This window comes from Bos mutus, chromosome 6 (genome assembly GCF_027580195.1).
Source record: "Bos mutus isolate GX-2022 chromosome 6, NWIPB_WYAK_1.1, whole genome shotgun sequence".
Classification (NCBI taxonomy): domain Eukaryota; kingdom Metazoa; phylum Chordata; class Mammalia; order Artiodactyla; family Bovidae; genus Bos; species Bos mutus.
Genome location: NC_091622.1, coordinates 92,089,646 through 92,110,179, shown reverse-complemented (window position 1 = coordinate 92,110,179; position 20,534 = coordinate 92,089,646). Strand labels below are relative to the sequence as shown.

Here is a 20,534-nt window from a genome sequence, read left to right as displayed (position 1 = left end):
ATCATTTTTTCTTTATGTATGTTACTGCCTTTCCCGACTCACAAATAGAGATGTGTGACAGCGTTAACTAATCATCATCGTCAGAAAAGTTGCGGTATTTTTTTCCCATGTTTACTTACTCAGTGGAAGTGGTATACTTTTTTTCAGTGCTTCTACTCTCTTTAGCTTTTTAGACACATCCAATATTTTTGACCAAGTGATCTGCCTCCAGCATATAATGTCTTATTTAGTGTGACTGAAAAGTCTCACTGTAGCCTGAAACAAAGATTGATGTTGCCTTCCTGAAGCTAGACATTGCAGTGTTGAAGATGCAGAATCTATTTTTGTTGTGAATGATTTAAGAAATTTTATAACGTAGTCCAGAAATTGTTAACTGACTGGATAGAATGGTGAAATACTAAAGAGAGGTTGCTTTGAAATAATATTCTACAAACATGTAGGGTCAAGACTTTCCTAGTGAATGCCACCCTAGACCCTGGGAATCATCTTCATCTTGAAGAGCCATTAAGAAAACTGAAGCTGTTCCTGGGTGATCCAGATATTTTGCTCTGAAATAGGCAAATAAATACCCTTCAGTTTGATTGGACCATATGAAATTGCTGATATTTGATTTCTTAACATTAACCTGAAGAAGGCAATTTCATAAGTAAAATGTTCAGTGTAATAAATCCACTCTGAACTTGGGTACGTGTACTTGGCAGCAGATTTTGTCTATGAAGTCTTCTGTAAGGTCTAAATGCTAAATGGTAGTGTTTCTTCTTTCTTTATTCTGCCAGGTGTTGTGGAATATTTAAGCAATGGAGGTGTAGCTGACAACCACAAAGACTTCAAGGAACTGAGGTACAATGAGTGTCTTATGAACTTCAGCTGCAATGGGAAGAACGGAAGCTCAGAAGGGAGAATCACACATGGCTTCCAACTGAAGAGCGCCTATGAAAATAACTTGATGCCTTACACCAATTACACCTTTGATTTCAAAGTGAGTGAAGCCTCTGGGCTGGCATAGAAATTATGTCAAATACAAACGTGTGACAAGAAAGAGCCAGAGATATGTTACTTACATTTAATTGTATAATCTTTAGGAGTTTTTACATTCTCTAAATGTCTTGGCTAAGTGTGCACCTGAATATGTAAGGAGGTTTGTTAGGTTTTGTGGCTGTTATTGTGGAATTGAGAATCCTCTTTGAAAACTCATTTCTTCAAATTTCAAATAACCATGATAATAGCAGAAGTTTCCGAAATACTGTGTATGTGCCAGGTACTTTTCAAAAGCACTTTGTGTTTATTAATATAATAATAATAAACCATACCATCCCTGACTTTCAGTAGGAATCCAAATAGTAAGCAACTTGATAAAGCTAAACTCATCCTAAATGAACTGTAGAGTATTCCCTCAAAATTTTCTTGTTCTTTCCATTGATATTTATCTTAAAATTTTCCAGGTTTCTTTGTGAAGATGTGGTTAGAAAGGTTGTACTTAGGGTTTATTTTATATCCACGTTGTCATACTAATAAATTACCAGACAGTGGACCACCACTCTAGCTTAGTAAAAGAACAAGAAAGATTTTTTTGCAAAATAAGAAAAAAATTAAGAGGATCAGCTTTATAGGATCAGTTGTTCTTTTGAAACATTGATTGATAGTGGTTTTTCTGTAGTTAATCCCTTTCCATTTGCAAATTTTCTGATCATTCTGTCTGCTTGTAGCTCTTTTCTTGTACCTTTGTTTGACTTTCTGGCATTTCAGGAATCTATCCTAAAGTCTTATACTATCCTGAAAATGCAGATGTTGGAAAATAGTTAGGAGTAAGAAGCCTAAAGGGAATTTAATAAAACACCAAAGGAAATTTATGAATTGGGCTCTGGCACATCTCCAGTAGCCTTTTTCCATTTTCAGTGCTTGTTAGCCTGTTTCCAGGAAACAGATAGTAGGAAGAAAACAGGAAATGTATGTGCTGATGTTATTCATCAGTTTTTGTAATCAAGAAATGGAAACAAATTGTTTATAGGTTGAATCTAATTTTAGTATTTTAACTGTTAAAGTACGTAATACTATGCAGAGATAATTGATTTTGTTCAGATCACTCATATGCAGTAATGTGCTAATAAATATTTAATAACCAGCTTTCTGAGGAAAAAACCCAAGTTTTTAGTGTTTGTAGATTTCTGTCGTACAGGTACTCTCACTCTCACTGTAGTACATTTCAAGCTCCCAACATCATACCATTGAACACTTGAGTTGGGATGAAGTGTCCACTTGAGTTGGGATGAAGTGTCCAGCAGACCCTGTCACTCCACTGCTCCTGTGTAAGCCTAAAGGAAAACCTCTGGACTTGATACACAGTTAAATATATAGGTTAAATCCTATACAGTGGTATATAATACATCTCTGCCTGCACAACCCAGAATACCTACAAAAAGCCTCCCTAAAGTAAATATTCAGTGGTTTTACAACTCTTAGTGTTGTTTTGGTATGTGTGTACTTAAAAAGACTTAAATCATTTCTCCCTTAACTAGGCTTTTATAAAGGTTACTTTTTCCTTGTCCATAAAGTAAAAACTAGGGAAATAAAATCTACAATATTAATCTAAGCCATCTTCCTCAATCATCTGAGTAGTTTTAAAATCTTTTCTTAATATTTCTTCAAAAGATCTAATGTGTTAGTATTGAATTAAAAAATCTTGTTGAACCGTTTATACTGTTTACAGAAGTAGAGTTAAAGAATCAAAAGTGCATGGCTCAGAGAGTGATGTTTACATATATATGATAGGATGAGAAAGGACAGAACTATAAGTATATGTGAGAGAGGCATGAATGGGAAGATAAATACGATCTCTGGCTGGTAGATAGACGGGAGAGTGGAATAGGGTGGAAAAGAAGAATGATCAGAGAAAAAACTAAAGGCATACCTGACTAGAGAGAATTAATTTTGGTGTAAGTAGCAAACAATAAACTTCAGTTTCATACAAAGAATTTTATGTAACTGGTGATGTACCACTTTTGAAGGCAGTTGGTAGAAAAGGATAGGTAGCATCACATATAAAAATGTCATGTGCATAGTGTTAAATACAGATCGAAGTCTAGTATCCTGCCATTGCATCAGTGGAGAACTGTTAAATTTTGTTCATTTTGACCTAGCATTTGTCTACTTTCTTGGTTCTTGAATAAATTAGAAATGTAGAAAAGTGGTACTTGGAACTGAGTCATTTAATCTGGAACTAATTTGGAGTCACTTGAAGCAGTTAGGAGAATTACTTGTAGACCAGGTATCTTAGTGAGTTTAGGTTGCCATGACAGAATACCATATACTGTGTGGCTTATAAAACAACAGAACTTTACTTCCTACAGGTCTGAAGGCTGGAAGTTTAAGATCAGGTGCCAACATGATCAAGTTCTAGTGAGGCTTGTCCTCTGGGTTGCAGGCAGCTGTTTTCTCATTGCATCCTCACTTGGTGGAGAGAGAGCTCTCTGGGGCTCCTTTTTATAGAGCACTAATCCCTTCATGAGAATTTCATCTTTATGACCTACTCATCTGCCAAATGCTCCACTTCCTTATACTTAGGGATTAGAATTTTAACATGAATTTGGGGGAATACAAATGTTCAGTCCATGACACCCCATCAGTTGAATCAACTGCTGATTGAAACTGGCTGCTGCTTTTACCACCCACCCCTCCTTACATCAGTCTAAGGGTGTGTCTGAACCATTTAATGAAAAGAGGGAGGACTTTTTTTCTGTTATGTCAAATAGTAAATCTTTGTTACATTATGAAATTTATAGTGTATAATTTTCTCACATTCTTTACAAAACAAAGCTTAAAATATTGCTGGCTCATAAACTGTTTTTGCTTTTTACTTTTTTCTCATACACCATTCTAGATTTACCTATAGTCTTTAGTAATACAAAGACTATTTTCCTGCATTCAGTTTAGTCGCTCAGTCGTGTCCGACTCTTTGCGACCCCATGAATCGCAGCATGCCAGGCCTCCCTGTCCATCACCAACTCCCGGAGTTCACCCAGACCCACGTCCATTGAGTCAGTGATGCCATCCAGCCATCTCATCCTCTGTCATCCCCTTCTCCTCCTGCCCCCAATCCCTCCCAGTATCAGAGTCTTTTCCAGTGAGTCAACTCTTCGCATAAGGTGGCCAAAGTACTGGAGTTTCAGCTTTAGCATCATTCCTTCAAAAGAAATCCCAGGGCTGATCTCCTTCAGAATGGACTGGTTGGATCTCCTTGCAGTCCGAGGGACTCTCAAGAGTCTTCTCCAACACCACAGTTCAAAAGCATCAATTCTTCGGCACTCAGCCTTCTTCACAGTCCAACTCTCACATCCATACATGACCATTGGAAAAACCATAGCCTTGACTAGACGAACCTTTGTTGGCAAAGTAATGTCTTTGCTTTTCAATATGCTATCTAGGTTGGTCATAACTTTCCTTCCAAGGAGTAAGCGTCTTTTAATTTCATGGCTGCAGTCACCATCTGCAGTGATTTTGGAGCCCCAAAAAATAAAGTCTGACACAGTTTCCACTGTTTCCCCATCTATTTCCCATAAAGTGATGGGACCAGATGCCATGATCTTCGTTTTCTGAATGTTGAGCTTTAAGCCAACTTTTTCACTCTCCTCTTTGACTTTCATCAAGAGGCTTTTTAGTTCCTCTTCACTTTCTGCCATAAGAGTGGTATCATCTGCATATCTGAGGTTATTGATATTTCTCCCAGCAATCTTGATTCCAGCTTGTGCTTCTTCCAGTCCAGCGTTTCTCATGATGTACTCTGCATATAAGTTAAGTAAGCAGGGTGACAATATACAGCCTTGACGGACTCCTTTTCCTATTTGGAATCAGTCTGTTCCATGTCCAGTTCTAACTGTTGCTTCCTGACCTGCATACAAATTTCTCAAGAGGCAGATCAGGTGGTCTGGTATTCCCATCTCTTTCAGAATTGTCCAGTTTATTGTGATCCACACAGTCAAAGGCTTTGGCATAGTCAAGAAAGCAGAAATAGATGTTTTTCTGGAACTCTCTTGCTTTTTTGATGATCTAGCGGATGTTGGCAATTTGATCTCTGGTTCCTCTGCCTTTTCTAAAACCAGCTTGAACATCAGAAAGTTCACGGTTCACATATTGCTGAAGCCTGGCTTGGAGAATTTTGAGCATTACTTTACTAGCGTGTGAGATGAGTGCAATTGTACAGTAGTTTGAGCATTCTTTGGCATTGCCTTTCTTTGGGATTGGAATGAAAACTGACCTTTTCCTGCATTAGTGTCTTTTAAAAAAGAAAGAGTTTGAATCAGAAAAGGTTGAGAATTGTTAGTTTGTAACCTTATTTGTGAATATGATACAGTGTACAAATGTACCTGCTGCTAAGTCGCTTCAGTTGTGTCCAACTCTGTGCGACCCCATAGATGGCAGCCCACCAGGCTCCCCCGTCCCTGGGATTCTCCAGGCAAGAACACTGGAGTGGGTTGCCATTTCCTTCTCCAATGCGTGAAAGTGAAAAGTGAAAGTGAAGTCGCTGAGTCGTGTCCGACTCTTGGCGACCCCATGAACTGCAGCCCACCAGGCTTCTCCATCCATGGGATTTTCCAGGCAAGAGTACTGGAGTGGGGTGCCATCGCCTTCTCTGACAAATGTACCTACATATGTATAAATAGTCGGGCCAGTTTAGACATGATCTTTCTAAGGCTTTTGATAAGAGCTTTTACTCTGGATGTTTCAAACCAAGAAAATAGTTACAAGTGATGTCTCCAGTTAGTCTCCAGTTAAAATACATCTACTTTCTAGAATGCTTAACATCTTTATTGGGGTCTGTATTTACAAAGGATTCTCTAGCCCTAGTAACTAATGTACATAATGACACATTATAATAAAATGATAAGATATAGGAAGTTTTATTCAACAGAAGTAGTTGAAAATGTTTTATTTGTGTAAAACATAAATGTTTTAAATGTGTTTGCTGAAGTAAAAGGTGGTCTCATAAAGGAAAGGAAAGCCACTGTGACTCTTGTTGACCTTTTCCTAAAATGGCACTGCAAAACTAGGCATTAGCCAAAAGGAAGGGATAAAAATACATTGTACTAATGTCATTTCTTTACTGTTTGGACTTGGAACATTGATGGCAGAGCTACTCCCCTGGATTCAAGTAGGTTCCTAAATTTGTGGTAAAGTAGGGTTAAGGTATACCTATTGTTGAATAAAGCCCTCTCCCTCAAAAGAACTATTTGGTTGTTTTGGTCTTGATTGTGTCCAAATTAGCAAACTAAGGTAATTGTTTACAGAATTTCACAGTATAATTTTTTTTCATTGAGTTCTTTTTTTTGGGGGGGTAGCCCATTTCACTGTGATACTCTTTAAAATATTAACTGGAACTCACTATATGTAGTATTTATAAATAAAACAAGTGCTTCCAAGTGTGGAAGTCTTTCTCCGTGCTTGGGTTCAGGCTCTGTTGATGTTGGAAGGAAGAAAGTTGACTTTACTCTCTTGCATATACACAACCCAGGGCAAAACCAAACACACTTGTTTTGAAACTTGCAGTTCAGATAAAGCAAATCATCTAACTCTGAGATGTACAAATGAATACCTACATAGGTCTCTGCTGAATGTGTTTTGCTGAGGTATTTTTATGCAGCAAGGAATCCAGAATTTACAGTATACCAGGATTTGTGAAAATGAGTATTCTAAACTAAAGAACAGATTAGAATGATGAAATATATGCAGTATTTTGTATACATGTATAAAATCTGGGAAAGCTGAGCTAGGATTAGCAGTCTGGAAACATGCTTTACAATGGTTTCATTCAGATGTGTTGGGTTGATGTACAAATAACTGGAAGTAATGCTAGTTTTCATTAAAAGAATTACTTTTGTCATACCTTTTCATTAACTATGTATATGTATAAATATCTTTATTTTCTGCTTATTGGAACAAGAAGAGTCAGTGCAGTTTCCATAATGTTTATACTGATAAATGAGATTTCACTGGCTCAAGCAAGCCAATTCTGGAGAGGCTTAGACATGATTTGGTAGGCTTATTTAGCTTCTCAGTTTGCTTACCACAGTGCACATGTGAGGTCTTCCCTGTAGCTCAATTGGTATAGAATCTGCCTGCAGTGCAGAAGACCCGGGTTTGATCCTTGGGTTGGGAAGATCTCCTGGAGAAGGAAATGGCAAACCACTCCGGAAAATCTCATGGACAGAGGAGCCTAGCATGCTACACTCCATGAGATCACAAGAGTCAGACACGACTTATTTCATTAATCTGCTTTATATGAGCACATGTGCAAGGTATTGTGGTTCTACTAGGTACTGTGTTTCCCTCTTTAGCCACCTTTATTTCACATAATTCCCATTCAAGATTTGAGCTTTATTTGACCCATTGTGAAGACAGCAGGTACCAGAAATACAGGTTACCCAGGTATTTGTCATTTACAAATTATGAATTGTTCTTTTATATATCTTGGGTTTTTCTTTTTATCTAAGCATATATTTTTCTCTCTTTTTCCAACCCCCAATCTCTTTTCAGGGCGTGATTGACTACATTTTCTATTCCAAGACTCATATGAACGTGCTTGGTGTCCTGGGGCCTTTAGATCCTCAATGGCTGGTTGAGAACAACATCACTGGGTGTCCACACCCTCACATCCCTTCAGACCACTTCTCACTGTTAACACAACTTGAACTCCACCCTCCACTCCTGCCTCTTGTCAATGGTGTTCACTTGCCTAACCGGAGGTAGTGGAGTACTACCCCGCCAAGACGGGGATCTGTTGCTATGGACCTGTACAGTTGTAAATCAAAGTATGTAGGAGTGAAGTATGGCCATCCTTAAGCTGCTTCTTCAGGTTCCTTTCATTATGTGTTTGCTATAAGATTTTGTACAATTTTGTGCATATTGGTATCATTTGGCACTAGGGCTGGAACCAAAGTATTACTGTTTGCAAATTTTTGATTTAACATGTTTTTAAGTTGGACTGTCTTCATATTATATTAGGAGTCAGCATTCATAATTGATAAATCACCAATTCAAGGCCCAACAACAAATGTATTTGTTTTTCTAAAACAAATACTTTGTTTTGAATGTTTTCAAGTGAGCCAACCATTTTTCATCTTTGTTAAAGGCAGTTTTTAAAGACTATAAATGTGAGATTTTAAACTGAATGATGATATGCCTTGCAGGAAACTTTCTTGAATTTGTTTTCCATAACAAACTGATTTTTGGCTCCCCAGTCATTTGCACATTAACAAAGCACTTATATTTGCTAGATCTGTACATAAACTAGCCATAATGAGGAAAATTGAGAAATTAAAGATGATTGCACAGTATGCTTTAAAAATCAAGCATTTAACAGCACAATTTGTTGGGCAAGCGCTGGTCGATTTTTTTGTTTTGTTTTGATTTTTGAGGAATCATTCTGTATTTTGTTTCCCCTATTAGTTATAAGCTTACTAGAAATATTAATTCTAAGCCTGTCTCTCCAGTTTATTTATAGGAAAACAACGGGTAATTTCTACTGCCACACACCTTGAAAACAGAATTTGGCCTATCTAGGATGCCCCTAAAATTAGTGTCCAGTGTTGTTTTTTTTTAATTATTTCCATCCACCCTTTTCTGCCTGGTTGTGCTAGAAAAACAGATATTATATGATCTGTTTCATTTTTGCTGTTAAGGGCATATGTTAAAAGAAATAACTACTGAATGAAAAGGCCCTGATCAGAGTCTTAGAGGTGGAAAGCTATACAGATATTTCTCATGTTTTCCAAAGCAGGTCAAGTGGCTGTTGGTTTTTGCTTTTTGAGGTGACAACGGAAAGGATTTGGGGGAGAGAAAGAACAGGAAGTAGTTGAAAACCTTGAATCATTTTTCCTGACTCTAGTTGCCAAATGGCCGTTACATGCTTTTAATCTTTGTTTCTGTTGTCTGTCAGGGTTGAATTAAGAAGCTACTGGTTTATTCCCAACTATTGATATGCTCTTTAGATACGTTGGAATCCTTTTTTTCGCCCAGGAGGGGCCAGTTGAAAATCTGTGATTCATGAGGCAGTGAACGCAATACCGTTTTCTGGGGGAAAAATTGGTTGGCTACTTGATGTTAATTATGGCACAGTAACAGGAAAAGGTTGTGTCTGTGTTTTTAAGTTTTTCTTTATTCTGCTTTTTTGCTGCTATAAGAGTTTTCTGAAATTTATATTTTAAACTTTTCATGCACTTTACTGTTTCTAGTCTCAAAATGTGATATTTTTAATAAACAAGAAATTTTCCATTATGTGAATGAAATTTTAAAAGAAAATAGCCTATATTTGTGTCTCACTAATATATAAAGTACAGGTCAAATTTAAATTATTTAATTAGTTTTAAATATATACAATTTGTCTCCTCTTTGAAAGCTGACATCTTAGGCTGTTTTATTAGTCTTAAATGATGCATTTCCTTTGGTCATTTTATACTAATTTCTTCCATAGTAAATTAATCAGGCTACATAAGATAATATTTCCCCTGAAGGGTAATTTTAGTGGGACAAGGGTGGTGGGATGATGTGATATCAGATATAGGATTTCATCAGAAGGGTTCTGTAAAGCCTAAACTCCCTTTTAAAAGTGCCTAGTGATAGAGGCGTGGTTTGTCATCTATTATAATTGGAATGTCATTGTAGTTGAGTGAAGTTTGATGTAAATAAAATATTCTTTTAAAAATGTCAAGATACCAGAATAAACAAACAAAATAAACAACCCTTAAGATGACAGATTTTCCTCAGTGTGCAGGTATCCCTTCTTATATACCTCAAGCATTCAACATCTAGCCATGCAAATTGATTACCTGAAGCATAGTACTGGAAAGTAGAATAGCATGAAAAACTTAATTTTGTGGACATTACCTTTTTTTGTAATCAGCTACTGTATGTTTTATTTTTATCTCTTGTTTTGGGTGGGTTTTCTGCTCTGGAGGTATATGCACTAACTAATACATTTTCCTCTTCTCATATACGCATGTTAATTAGCAATGTGAGCAATATTTCTTACCATACTTCACTCCCAATATTTTTTGAGATGTTTGTATAAAATGGAATTTAAAGTTCACTTATGATTGTATATGAACCACAGAGGAGCCCATTTATTAATAAAAAACTTTTTTAATAGTTAAATGTAGAGGGAAAAATAAAAAAAAATTGGGAAACATTGTAAACAGCTTAAGTTTATTTTGTGTATGATCGAGGCACTCTGTTGCAGGAAGGTGTGTAATTGGGTTCTCTCTGCTTCCAAATGCACTCTTTCAAACCATTCATTATCCTGTGTATTTTTAATGTGGTTTTAGTAAATGTTGGTAGTAGCTCTGTTGAAGTAGGTAATTGTGTTATGTTTTGGGTGGCAAACACACTTGGGGCATGGTAACCCAAATTTCATGTGCACGGTTTCCCTTGAGCCCACTGCCCAAATTTCACACACCCTTCACCCTTTGTTCCCTTTGTAAAAGGAGTGGTATCTGTTTTGAGCTGCCAATTCAGATGATCAGAAATGCTGCTCCCCTCAGTATTGTCTTGTTGAAAACGCATGCCATTTGGAACCTTGGCATGAGAAGCCAAAAGGAAGAGGTGAATGACATACGGTATATATTCAATGAAAGTAAAATATTTATGCTCATATACTTTCTGGTTCTCAGAATAAGTTAATAAGCTTTATGCCATGGGACTGCTGCATATTTTATCTGAAGGTTAAAGAAAATGTGGGCATTTTTAGATTGTGATAATGTTTTATTTTTTTAAACTGTTAAATATGATTTCTGATATCTGTCTAAGAACTGGAGTGTTCTTTAAATTTATCAAAACAGTGTTGTTTGAGGAAGGGAAAACTGCACTGTTTGCCATTACAACAGTCATACAAGTGCATGTCACGTCACCCACTCTCTCAGGCATCAGTATCCGCCTCATAGCTTTACTATTTTGATGGGGAAATCTTGCAGCATCCTCAGGACTGACATCTGAGAAAGGCTCAGATCCACTTACTGCTCCTTGCTTGTTGACTTTGTTTTAAAATATTGTGCCTGGTGTCAACTTTTAAGCAACAGCACTGCCTAAAAGCAAGCAGAGAACAGAATCCCAGCACCATTCTATAGGCAACTTTTTAGAATTCAGATATAGTAAATCTGTTCAAGATTTATGATGTTTTATGTAAAAAAAAATTTTGTACAATGTAGCTGAATATTTTTGTTTCATTTCTTTGATGTAAGGCGTGTGAACGTTCGTTTGAATATCACATGTTAAAGTCAGGTATGGCACAATGGGTTCTGAGACCAGCTTTTCCTCCCTCCCATTTGCCTTGTTCCAAGCTCTTCTTTTCAAATTACTTTTCTGATGGTCGTAGGCAGATATTTAATTTGACTAATACGCATCCTGTGTGAATGTATTAAAGAAGCCACTGTGTTTTAGTGTTAGAGTTTGCAGAAATATAAAGCTTCATTTCTTATTTGTCCCTATTCTTTGACAAAAGCTATATATTCAACCATGTCAAAGTTATATATTAAATCACAGAGAAGCAAGGGAGAAAGTTGAAAGATACTGAAGGCTCATATCACTTGATTCTATGGTGGGTTGTATTAGGACTGAGGATGTGACACATTAAAACTGGAACATGAGCAAACATACAGTGTTCCATTTTAAAATTGTATCTCCTAAGTATATACTTTAAATGGGTGAAAAATTAAGTTTGTATTTGCATTTCTAAGAGCTTCTAAAAATCACTAGTGCCAACTATACTTTTAAATCAAAAAGCAAGGAATAGAGAAAGCACAAGGAAAAAATAGGTTAAATGTGTTCTTCGAGAGAACCAGAGGCATATGGTTTGGCATTCCTAATCCAAAGCTAGATTTTCTAGCAATAAAAGTCAACTGTGTCCCAGTACTTACTTCGTTTCTAAGGCCTTACATTCTGAGTTTCTGAGGGATTTTAATCGCTTTATAAAATGTACTGACTGATAGTAGCTTCAGTCACAAACAGCATCATCAGTTTCTGATACATCTGGCAGACCATAAGAATAACAGTTTCATAGCAGGCAAAGACTTTATTGCACATTTTCAAAATAGCACTCATATATACTTAACAGTTTGACAGAAGTGTGAATTCTCACATTGTAAGGTAGTCTTTCTCTTCTACCTGTCCTCTCCCTTTTAAAAAAAAAATCACCTTTCTAATGTGTGGAAGATTTAACTTTTTCCTTCTGAACTGTATCCTGTTTCTAGAACTCTGTGAATTATAGGTTCATAAATTAACTAGGGAAATTAGAGTATTTTTCTAAGCCAGGAACTTCAATTAAAGTTTTGAATTTGTAGACAGAGAACTTTTATACTTATGGTTGCTTTGAGTGATTGTAATTTTTTTTAATGGCATCATGATCACTGAATTTGAATTCCAACACAAGTAAATTAGTACATCTTACCCTGGCCTATTTACCAGAAATGTAATCTGTTCAGGAACATGGTGCCAAAAGCATCTTGGATTTTACAACATGATACATGTTTATTGTGTGTCTACCTTTGAGCTTAAAAGAAACAAGTTCTTTGTACTGCAGGATGTTTTGAACAAGATCCACAGAAAGAAAAAAAAAAGCAGTTCTTTTCAGGAAGGTAGTAAGTAAACATGCATGTTTCTTGTTTTTAACCAAATACCTTCTTTGTATAAGTGTCTCTGTTAAACAGTCACAAATTCTATAAGAAATAGGGAGAGTCCAGGGAAAGCAAGCTTCATTAGCCTAGTTAGTCATTTCTTTTGGCATACGTTTGTTTGGTTAGACTTGGGTTATTCTTGGAACCAAAGGAAAACAAGCATGTTGAAGTTTTGTTCAACAAACATCATGACACTGAAGAAATGGAATGTTTTTAGGTAAAGTAATTTTTACTTTCAAAGCATAAGAAATGACATTTCTGCATTTTCTTTGCAGTGGTAAAAATTTAGTAGCATTGTACTGAAATGAGAAGTTGTGTCATCAGAAACAAACCACATTATGAAGAGTGTATGCAAACACCAAGTGATATGACTCTTGGCACAGTAGCATTGGGTATATTCAGCTCTCAGTGGCTTTCGGAAGGCATAGTTGGATGCCTCCTGGTAGTTGGTTTTTGTTAAAAGTCTCCCCAAGTTGAGATAATGTCCCTATTTGTATGTCTGTCACTTTCCACCCTTAAGCATAAGAATCATGGTAGCCCTCTCAAAAGTGGTCCTTTATTGCTCTTTTCAGTTTTGTATTAATTTCTAATTACTGATATATGACTGTATTTCCTTTCAATTTATCAGTGGTTATATGTACCACATTTGTTTAATTAGTTAACTCACACAATTGGCTCAGCATTGATGTGTCAAACAATGGCTTTGCTTCTTACCGAACAGGCTTAGTTTCTCGCTACTTGTTTAAATCTCGATGCAGTAAGTGATGCAGTAGTCTGGGTGTGTATTTATTCAGAAACTGTACTGTCCTTTTTCTCTGTGCTTAACTTGCTTAAAATATATTTCCTTACCTTTGAAATTCCTGAGCGGTGCTCTGCCAAGTTGGGGGCGGGGGTGGGGAGGGGGTGGGGAGGGGTTTGGATGGCTGTGTTACTGCACACTGGATCTGGAAGTGTTCAGTGTTGTGAGTGGCAAATTTCTTAAACACCAGCAGCACTGAGAAGTGCACTATGGGCATTCGTACAGTTGTCCAAATGCAAGCAGTTCTTTCATCTAGGAGAAGTGGAGGAATAAAGTTCATTGGCGTACTTGGTATATTTTGAGGGGGAATGAATGTTTCAGCTTTGGGTTTTGTTGTCTCTGAGTGGAATGGGGTGGTAAGGAGGGAGGTGATTTTTTTTTTCTTTTTTTTTTTTTTGTGTGTGTATATGTACCTTTTCTCTCTGAAAGGGCCAGAATGTTGGTCAAGTTCACCGTGTTAATTTATATATATTTTTTTCTATTGCGATTTCTTTCAACCATAAAACAAGTGCCAACTAATCGTCCATGAGATGACTTACTCTTCCACTCAATTTACCATTTGAATAGAGAAGGGTTCATTTATTTTCCTTACTTGGCATTAAATTAATAATTCATTGTTTTGCGTACATTTTTGTCATTCAGTGGCCTCTAAAGTGTTTTTATAACTAATTTAATGGTTGCAGAGCAAAGCACATGAGTTTAAAACTGAGCAAGAAGTTTTGGTGATTTTTTTTTTCCTAAATACTGGTTAGTTTCTACTGATACTATTCCAAAATGAATTCTGTTTTAAGTTGTGTGTTTACTTTGCTTTTGTCCTAAGAAAAAGCCAAGCACTAAATCAATTTGTTAGTATGTTCTAATAATCAGTTCAAAATCTGAGATTTCCTTCCTTTTTTAAAAAATTAGATTTAATGAAGTGCCATGAATTGTAGCTTACTAGTGTTTAATGTTTAATAGACTGGTTCTGTGGTGTTCTAATCATTTAACACTCTGTCATCCCTGGAGAAAGTGGTTCTACTCTTAGGGAACACATTCTCTCTGACAAAATCACCAGCTGCTTTATTTTTCTATTTATTACAGTTAAACAGTTCATGAGGTCTGAATCTTGACCAAACTGCTCAGCTGAGATGTTTTTCACAATAGACACTGTACAAAATGTGTGTGCGAAAGGACACAGTTGGGTGGTAGTATTTTTTCATTAATGTGAACATTGACTAAACAAAGCAGTCCTGCCTTTTAAATCTTGTGGCAGCTCAGGAGGGAGGTGCTTAAGAACCTTAACTACTATGTCAGATGACAAAATACTTTTTTCCGTTTTGGAGATTGGGTACTGCTCACACATGATGTATAGGGCTAAATACATGCTTGTTTCCTCGCACCTGTGTACTTCCCCTTCTCTCCCTCCCGTCCTTCCCCTGTAGGCAATAAATGGCCATTTTGCAACTGCATACCTTTGTCTTGGTTTTTTACTCTTTATGTGTGCAGTGTAAGGGTCTGCTTTAAGATCAGCATGTCTCTTCTAAAGTGAAGTCGGGACCCAGGGTCAGGCACAAATTACAAATTCATATTATGTAATATTTTTCCTAGAGCAAACTAAGGTACACTTTGTTTAGAAAAGATTTGTAAGATAATTGTAGCTATGAGACTTACTTTGGCTGGAGAAATCTGAACAGAGGGACATGTGACTTCTGAATGGGGCTTTAATAGCCAGTGTACAGTTTGTCATAGGTATTCCGTTTTCTTGCCTTGATAATCATAGATACATGTTGAGATCAGACCTTTCATCCTAGGTCCTTGTAGCTTTGATGAACAGAGCTCCTCTGCTGACCAGCATAGGACATGAGTGTAAGTGAAAACAACTGCCAAGTCACAGGGTCGTCCTTGAATAAATGTTTGTTATTAAAGCATAATCTAGCCCATTCTGACTGACAGACAACTGTCAGCCAGATATGCTGAGTTACCAGTATGGACCAATCAACAGGCTGACCTGCCAAGATGTACAGTAAATTCATTCAACAAACAAGTCTCTGCTATGAACTAGATGCTTTGTGCGGCATAAAGATGGACAGGCTCCCCATCCTCCAAGAATTCACATTCCAGATCCTCTTCTATTTATGACTAAGAAGAATGAAGTGTTGTAGTTAAAGGTGTCTTAAACCTTAGAATCTTGGAAGAGGGGAGGGAATGGCACACAGTGAAATAATTAGGAATTCCGAAAATTACAGATATTCAGTAGAAAAATACTATTAAGGCATGGTGTGATTGAGATAAGATGATTCCTTTTTTTTTTTTTTCATTTAAATGCAAATTTTAGTACTCAAAAGTTTTAGGAGGTTAAAAAGGATAATAAAGCCAAGTTCTTTTCCTGTTTGTTAGTAAAATTCAAAACAAAAGCTACTGCAGTAGCTAGTAATAAATGTAAAAAAGAAGATTAACAGGGAGACAGCATTGGAAAGAAACGAGAATTTGTTGTTTAGTCGCGTAGTTGTGTCCAGCTTTGCGACCTCATAAACTGTAGCCCACCAGGCTCTTCTGTCCATAGGATTTCCCAGGCAAGCATACTGAAGTGGATTGCCATTTTCTTCTCCGAGACAAGATTATTCTTGAAGAGAGTGGGGAAAAAAAAAACTGAACTGTCCAGTTTAACAAGTGTTTAGGAAAGATATTGACAGATTACTTTGGACAGATCACCAAGAACAAATCCCTAGGCTGAAAGCTCAGTGCCTACTGATTGGTCTCCTACCAAAGACCCAGTGTGAGCCTGTTACTGACCCTGAGGACCCCTCTTTACAGAGGCCTTGATGTTGGCCAGCCTTTTGTAAGTCTTGCAAAAGTAGAGTCATTCACCTCTGAAGTGGATCTTGAAGGGACCAGGTATCAGGACACTGCCTTATTAAGAAGACATGTGGATGCAGTCAAGACGTTCAGCAGGTGACCTTATTATATTTCACCATGTGATCTCAGGCAAAACATCATCATCACTGGTAAAATGAAAATGAAAGTACATCTCATGAAATGGTTCTCTCAAAAAGCAGACACCAGAACAAGGGCTTAAATGCAGGTAGTTTATTGAAGTGATCCTAGGAAAGCAGAGTAGGGCACTGAGAAGAATGAAATAGGGAGTGAGGAAAGCCATGTCAAGGGTGCATTATTGAGCCTATCACCTCTGTGAGCATCTGGGGCTAAACCTGCCACGAACCCTCTAAAAACCTGAATGGAATGCACCTCAAAAATATCTTCATGAGGGATGGGCAAGGAGAGGATTTGCTTATAGACTCCCATCTCCCATGAGGCAAAGGTTACTCCCTGGGTGCTCATTTCCTTCTTCCATCCATGTTTGTGCATCTATCAAATCCACTAAGCAGGTTCCTGCGGGCGTCTTATACAATAATAGAGAAATGGGGTGTGGGTGGTACAGAAAGTGAGAAACATTTGATGTGGCTGAGGCTACAAATAATAATAATGTCATCCTCTTCCACCATGCGTTCCACATCTAGCTTTGCACCACTGCATCAGTGGGTCTAGGTTGCTTCCCTAACTTTGGGTGACCCAGACCTTCATCCCAACGAGGTATTTTGTTCTTATTGGGCCATTGGTGACTGAATTTGCTAGCTCATCCCTGGCATGAGAGAACCAAGAGCTCCCCAGTGAATCCCTTGGGTTCCAGATATGCTTCCTCCTGTTGCGTAGTACACCCCTACTCCCTACGTGACCCCTTCTGGGGGGCAGCCTACATTCCAACACCTGGGCAACATGTGGGCATAGAAGCCTATCTTAGTCCACACTCCAGCGACTCTTCAGAGTTCCACATGGTGCTTGGTGGAGACTGTAACCCAGCTACGCCCTTGGTCCTATGCTTCCCAAGAAATAGAACCTGCCACACCAGGTTTTACGGAGTTATGCCAGAAGCATATTAGGACTGCCTCCAGATCTCTGCTAAGATTAACTCTTGAGTCACTGGAGAGTGCTACTGTGTCAATAAATCGTTCCTAACATGCTCTTATTGAGGTCTCTCAGGCCCCCACTTCCAAAGTCCACGTGTACCTCCAGTTCCTGGTCATAATGTTAGGCCAGGTCTTACAATTCTTTGGCAAAGTTGTTTTCTTGTGGTGTGTTCCTCTGCACAGTCTGTGCTGGGATGTCAGCAGGGGGAAAGGGCACTAGCCCTTTAAATTTTCTGGAAGTCTCTTGAGCCAGAGGAGGAGGGGCTTGCAACAATAAGGCGAAGGGCACGGGCGGTCTGTTTTCTCTGCACCTTTGTGATCTGAAGCAGCAACTGGGCGATCAGAGCACAAGTGCCCAGTATTTGGAGAACTGGGTTCTTTTTGCTCACCCTGCCTCTTGCAAGCTGTGTGCTGGCTGCTCCAGGAACAGTGCACAGCTGCTGCATGCCATGTGGCTGAGGTGGGGGGCAGGGGCAGGGGCGTGGGGTGGGGAGCTGCTACTAGCTAAGAGCTGACAAGGACCAAAATGAATCACAATTTTACCTTCCAAGACTTCCCCTGGAAGTTTCAAGTCTTCAGTAGACTCCAGAGTTCTCAAAGAGTTCCATCAGACCGATTATGCCAGTGTAATGGTTCTCTAGGTGGGGAGACAGATTCCTGGTGCTTCCTACTCTGCCATCTTCCTAGGGTCCTTCTCACATCTAAGCTTAACTTCGAATAACAACCACAACCTGATGCTGCTGTGTAATGGACGGCAACAGTCCATTACACAGCCATGTTCCCGTCACGGATTATTTCTTAATATTGTGGCAAAAGACTGTCTCCTGAGCCCTTCGAGGTGAGGGAATGTTTGGCAGTGGCTAAGCAGTTCACACATTATGAACCCATTCCAAATTCTCATCCCTAGGATTCTCCGGATGCCTTTGCTTACACCCGGGCTTCCCTGTGTGGTAGCCACTGTCCTCATGTGGTTATTGAGTACTTGATAGTTTAAAAAAATATCAGATTCAGATATAGGTACTAGAAAGCTAGAAATGACATGTGGCTCATATTATATTTCTGTCTGAGAGTGTTCCTCAATATGCCAAGTAAGGTCTGCCATCTCTACTTCACATGTTTTTGGCATTATTTTTACTAATCTAACAGAGTGGTTAGTTCCATCCTCTGGTGTTTCAATGAACACATTTAATCCTGAATCCCAGGCAGGTGTACCCATGTCAATACATTCACCGTGATTAAATCTTCTGAATGTCATTCTTCCGAATAGCCTTAGAATATATTCTGCTATGATCTGAATGATTGCATTACCTTAGAATTCATATGTTTCAATCCTAACCCTCAAGGTTCGTGATTAGGAGGTAGTGCCTTTGGAAGGGGCTTAAATCTTGAGGTTAGATGTCTCATGAGTGGGATTAATGTGTCATTATGTAAAAGACTCCAGAGAGATCCTTTGTCTCCTCACCTTGTGACGACACAGCAAGAAGGCACCAGCTATTTACTAGGAAAGAGGCTTCCCAGGTGGCACTAGTGGTAAAGAATCTACCTGCCAATGCAGGAGAAATGAGGGTTAGATCTCTATGTCGGGAAGATCCCCTGGAGGAGAAAATGGCAACCCACCCCAGTATTCTTGTCTGGAAAATCCCATGGACATAGGATCCTAGCGGGCTATAATCCCTGCAGTAGCAAAGAATCGAACATGATCGAGCATCTGAGCACATGGACTAGGAAGAGGGGCCTCACCAGAAGGTGATCATACTGGTACTTTGATCTAGTGTTTCCAGTCTCCAGAACTGTGAGAAATTTTTATCATTTATAAGCTACCAGTCTGTGGTATTTTGTTATAGTAGCCTGAATGGATTAAGACATATTCCTAAACATATCTTCCAGATTTCTTTCAATGCACACTGACAAAATTCTGCATCCCCTTTGGTGTATTTGTTGTCTTCTGGAGCAGGTCCTGCCCTTTTCCCTCTGGGCCCAGTTGGGAAAGAACTTTTGTTATGAGGCTGAAGACACGGATGGGAGGTCAGAACATGTTCTGAGGAGAGTAAGCCTCTTCTCAGGCAACTGCCACAAGTGAAGTCATGTAAAGGTTTTATGCAAGTGAAGGCTGGTTGCCTTGGGTGGGATGTTAAATTGAGAAATTGATAAGGGGAGGACTACTACTGCTAGCTGGGAGGATCCAGGGAGTTGGAGAGTTCAGAGCTTGCAGATTCATCTCTGCTCAGATGTTACCATCCAAAGTCTCAGTGAAATACTCCTTTGCATCCAGAGCCCTTATCTTAGCATAAAATACCTGACAGTCCTATACATTGAGGCAATGTTGCAACTTTCCAATCTACATTATCAGCCATGTCTGCCCTATGACTACAGGACAATGGAATGTGGCTAGGAAGCCTCAGGTTTTGTGTTATAAGTTTTAGGCATTAGGCTTATCTTTTTCTTTGTGTATACTCTTCAGGGCAATCAGATACATCTATACCATCTAACAATTCTTACTGATTATTATCATAGCAGTGAAGTGCATCAGGACTTCCGTGGTGGCTAAGATGGTAAAGCGTCTGCCTACAATGCAGGAGACCCGGGTTTGATCCCTGGGTAGGGAAGATCCCCTGGAGAAGGAAATGGCAACCCGCTCCAGTACTCTTGCCTGGAGAAATCCATGGATGGAGGAGCCTGGTGGACTACAGTCGATGGGGCCGCAAAGAGTTGGACACGACTGAGCGACTTCACTTTAAAAGTGCATCAGTTACTTGACCAAAGCTTTGTCTTAACCCTGTACTATGTCTCAAGAAACCACAGCTTAGTAAGTAATTATGATGCCACTGCTTACTAGTGTTCATTTATCACCTATAAGGAGGTCTTCACTGCATTCCTGCTTAAACAGATAACCCAATCTCAGAGCTACATGTTGGGTATCAGTTTTATGCCACCATTCCTGGTCCCAAGAGCTTTATCAGTAAGGAGCCATTCAGAAAAATAGAAACCACTTTGGCCCCTACAAACAGAAGAAATCTAGTGCAGGGGATTGGTTACAGGTAATGGAAGAACTAGGAAGCCAAATAAGAAAGTATTGAGGCAATTCTAAAATTTGGAGAAGCAGGAAGCTGTTATCACCACTTGGATGAATGGAGT

General features: G+C 38.6%; 1 protein-coding gene across 3 annotated transcripts in view; it reads left to right on the top strand.

The window, feature by feature from the left end:
* Positions 1-14,903, top strand: part of CNOT6L (CCR4-NOT transcription complex subunit 6 like) — a 115,969-nt gene extending 101,066 nt beyond the window's left edge. For all 3 annotated transcript variants that reach the window (XM_070372559.1, XM_070372558.1, XM_005890198.3), the window contains exons 11-12: positions 777-979; positions 7,528-14,903. In XM_070372559.1, the coding sequence (XP_070228660.1) occupies positions 777-979; positions 7,528-7,740 (416 nt within the window). In that variant the 3' untranslated portion in view covers positions 7,741-14,903. The remainder of the gene's footprint in view (positions 1-776; positions 980-7,527) is intronic.
* The last annotated feature ends 5,631 nt before the right edge of the window (positions 14,904-20,534 follow it).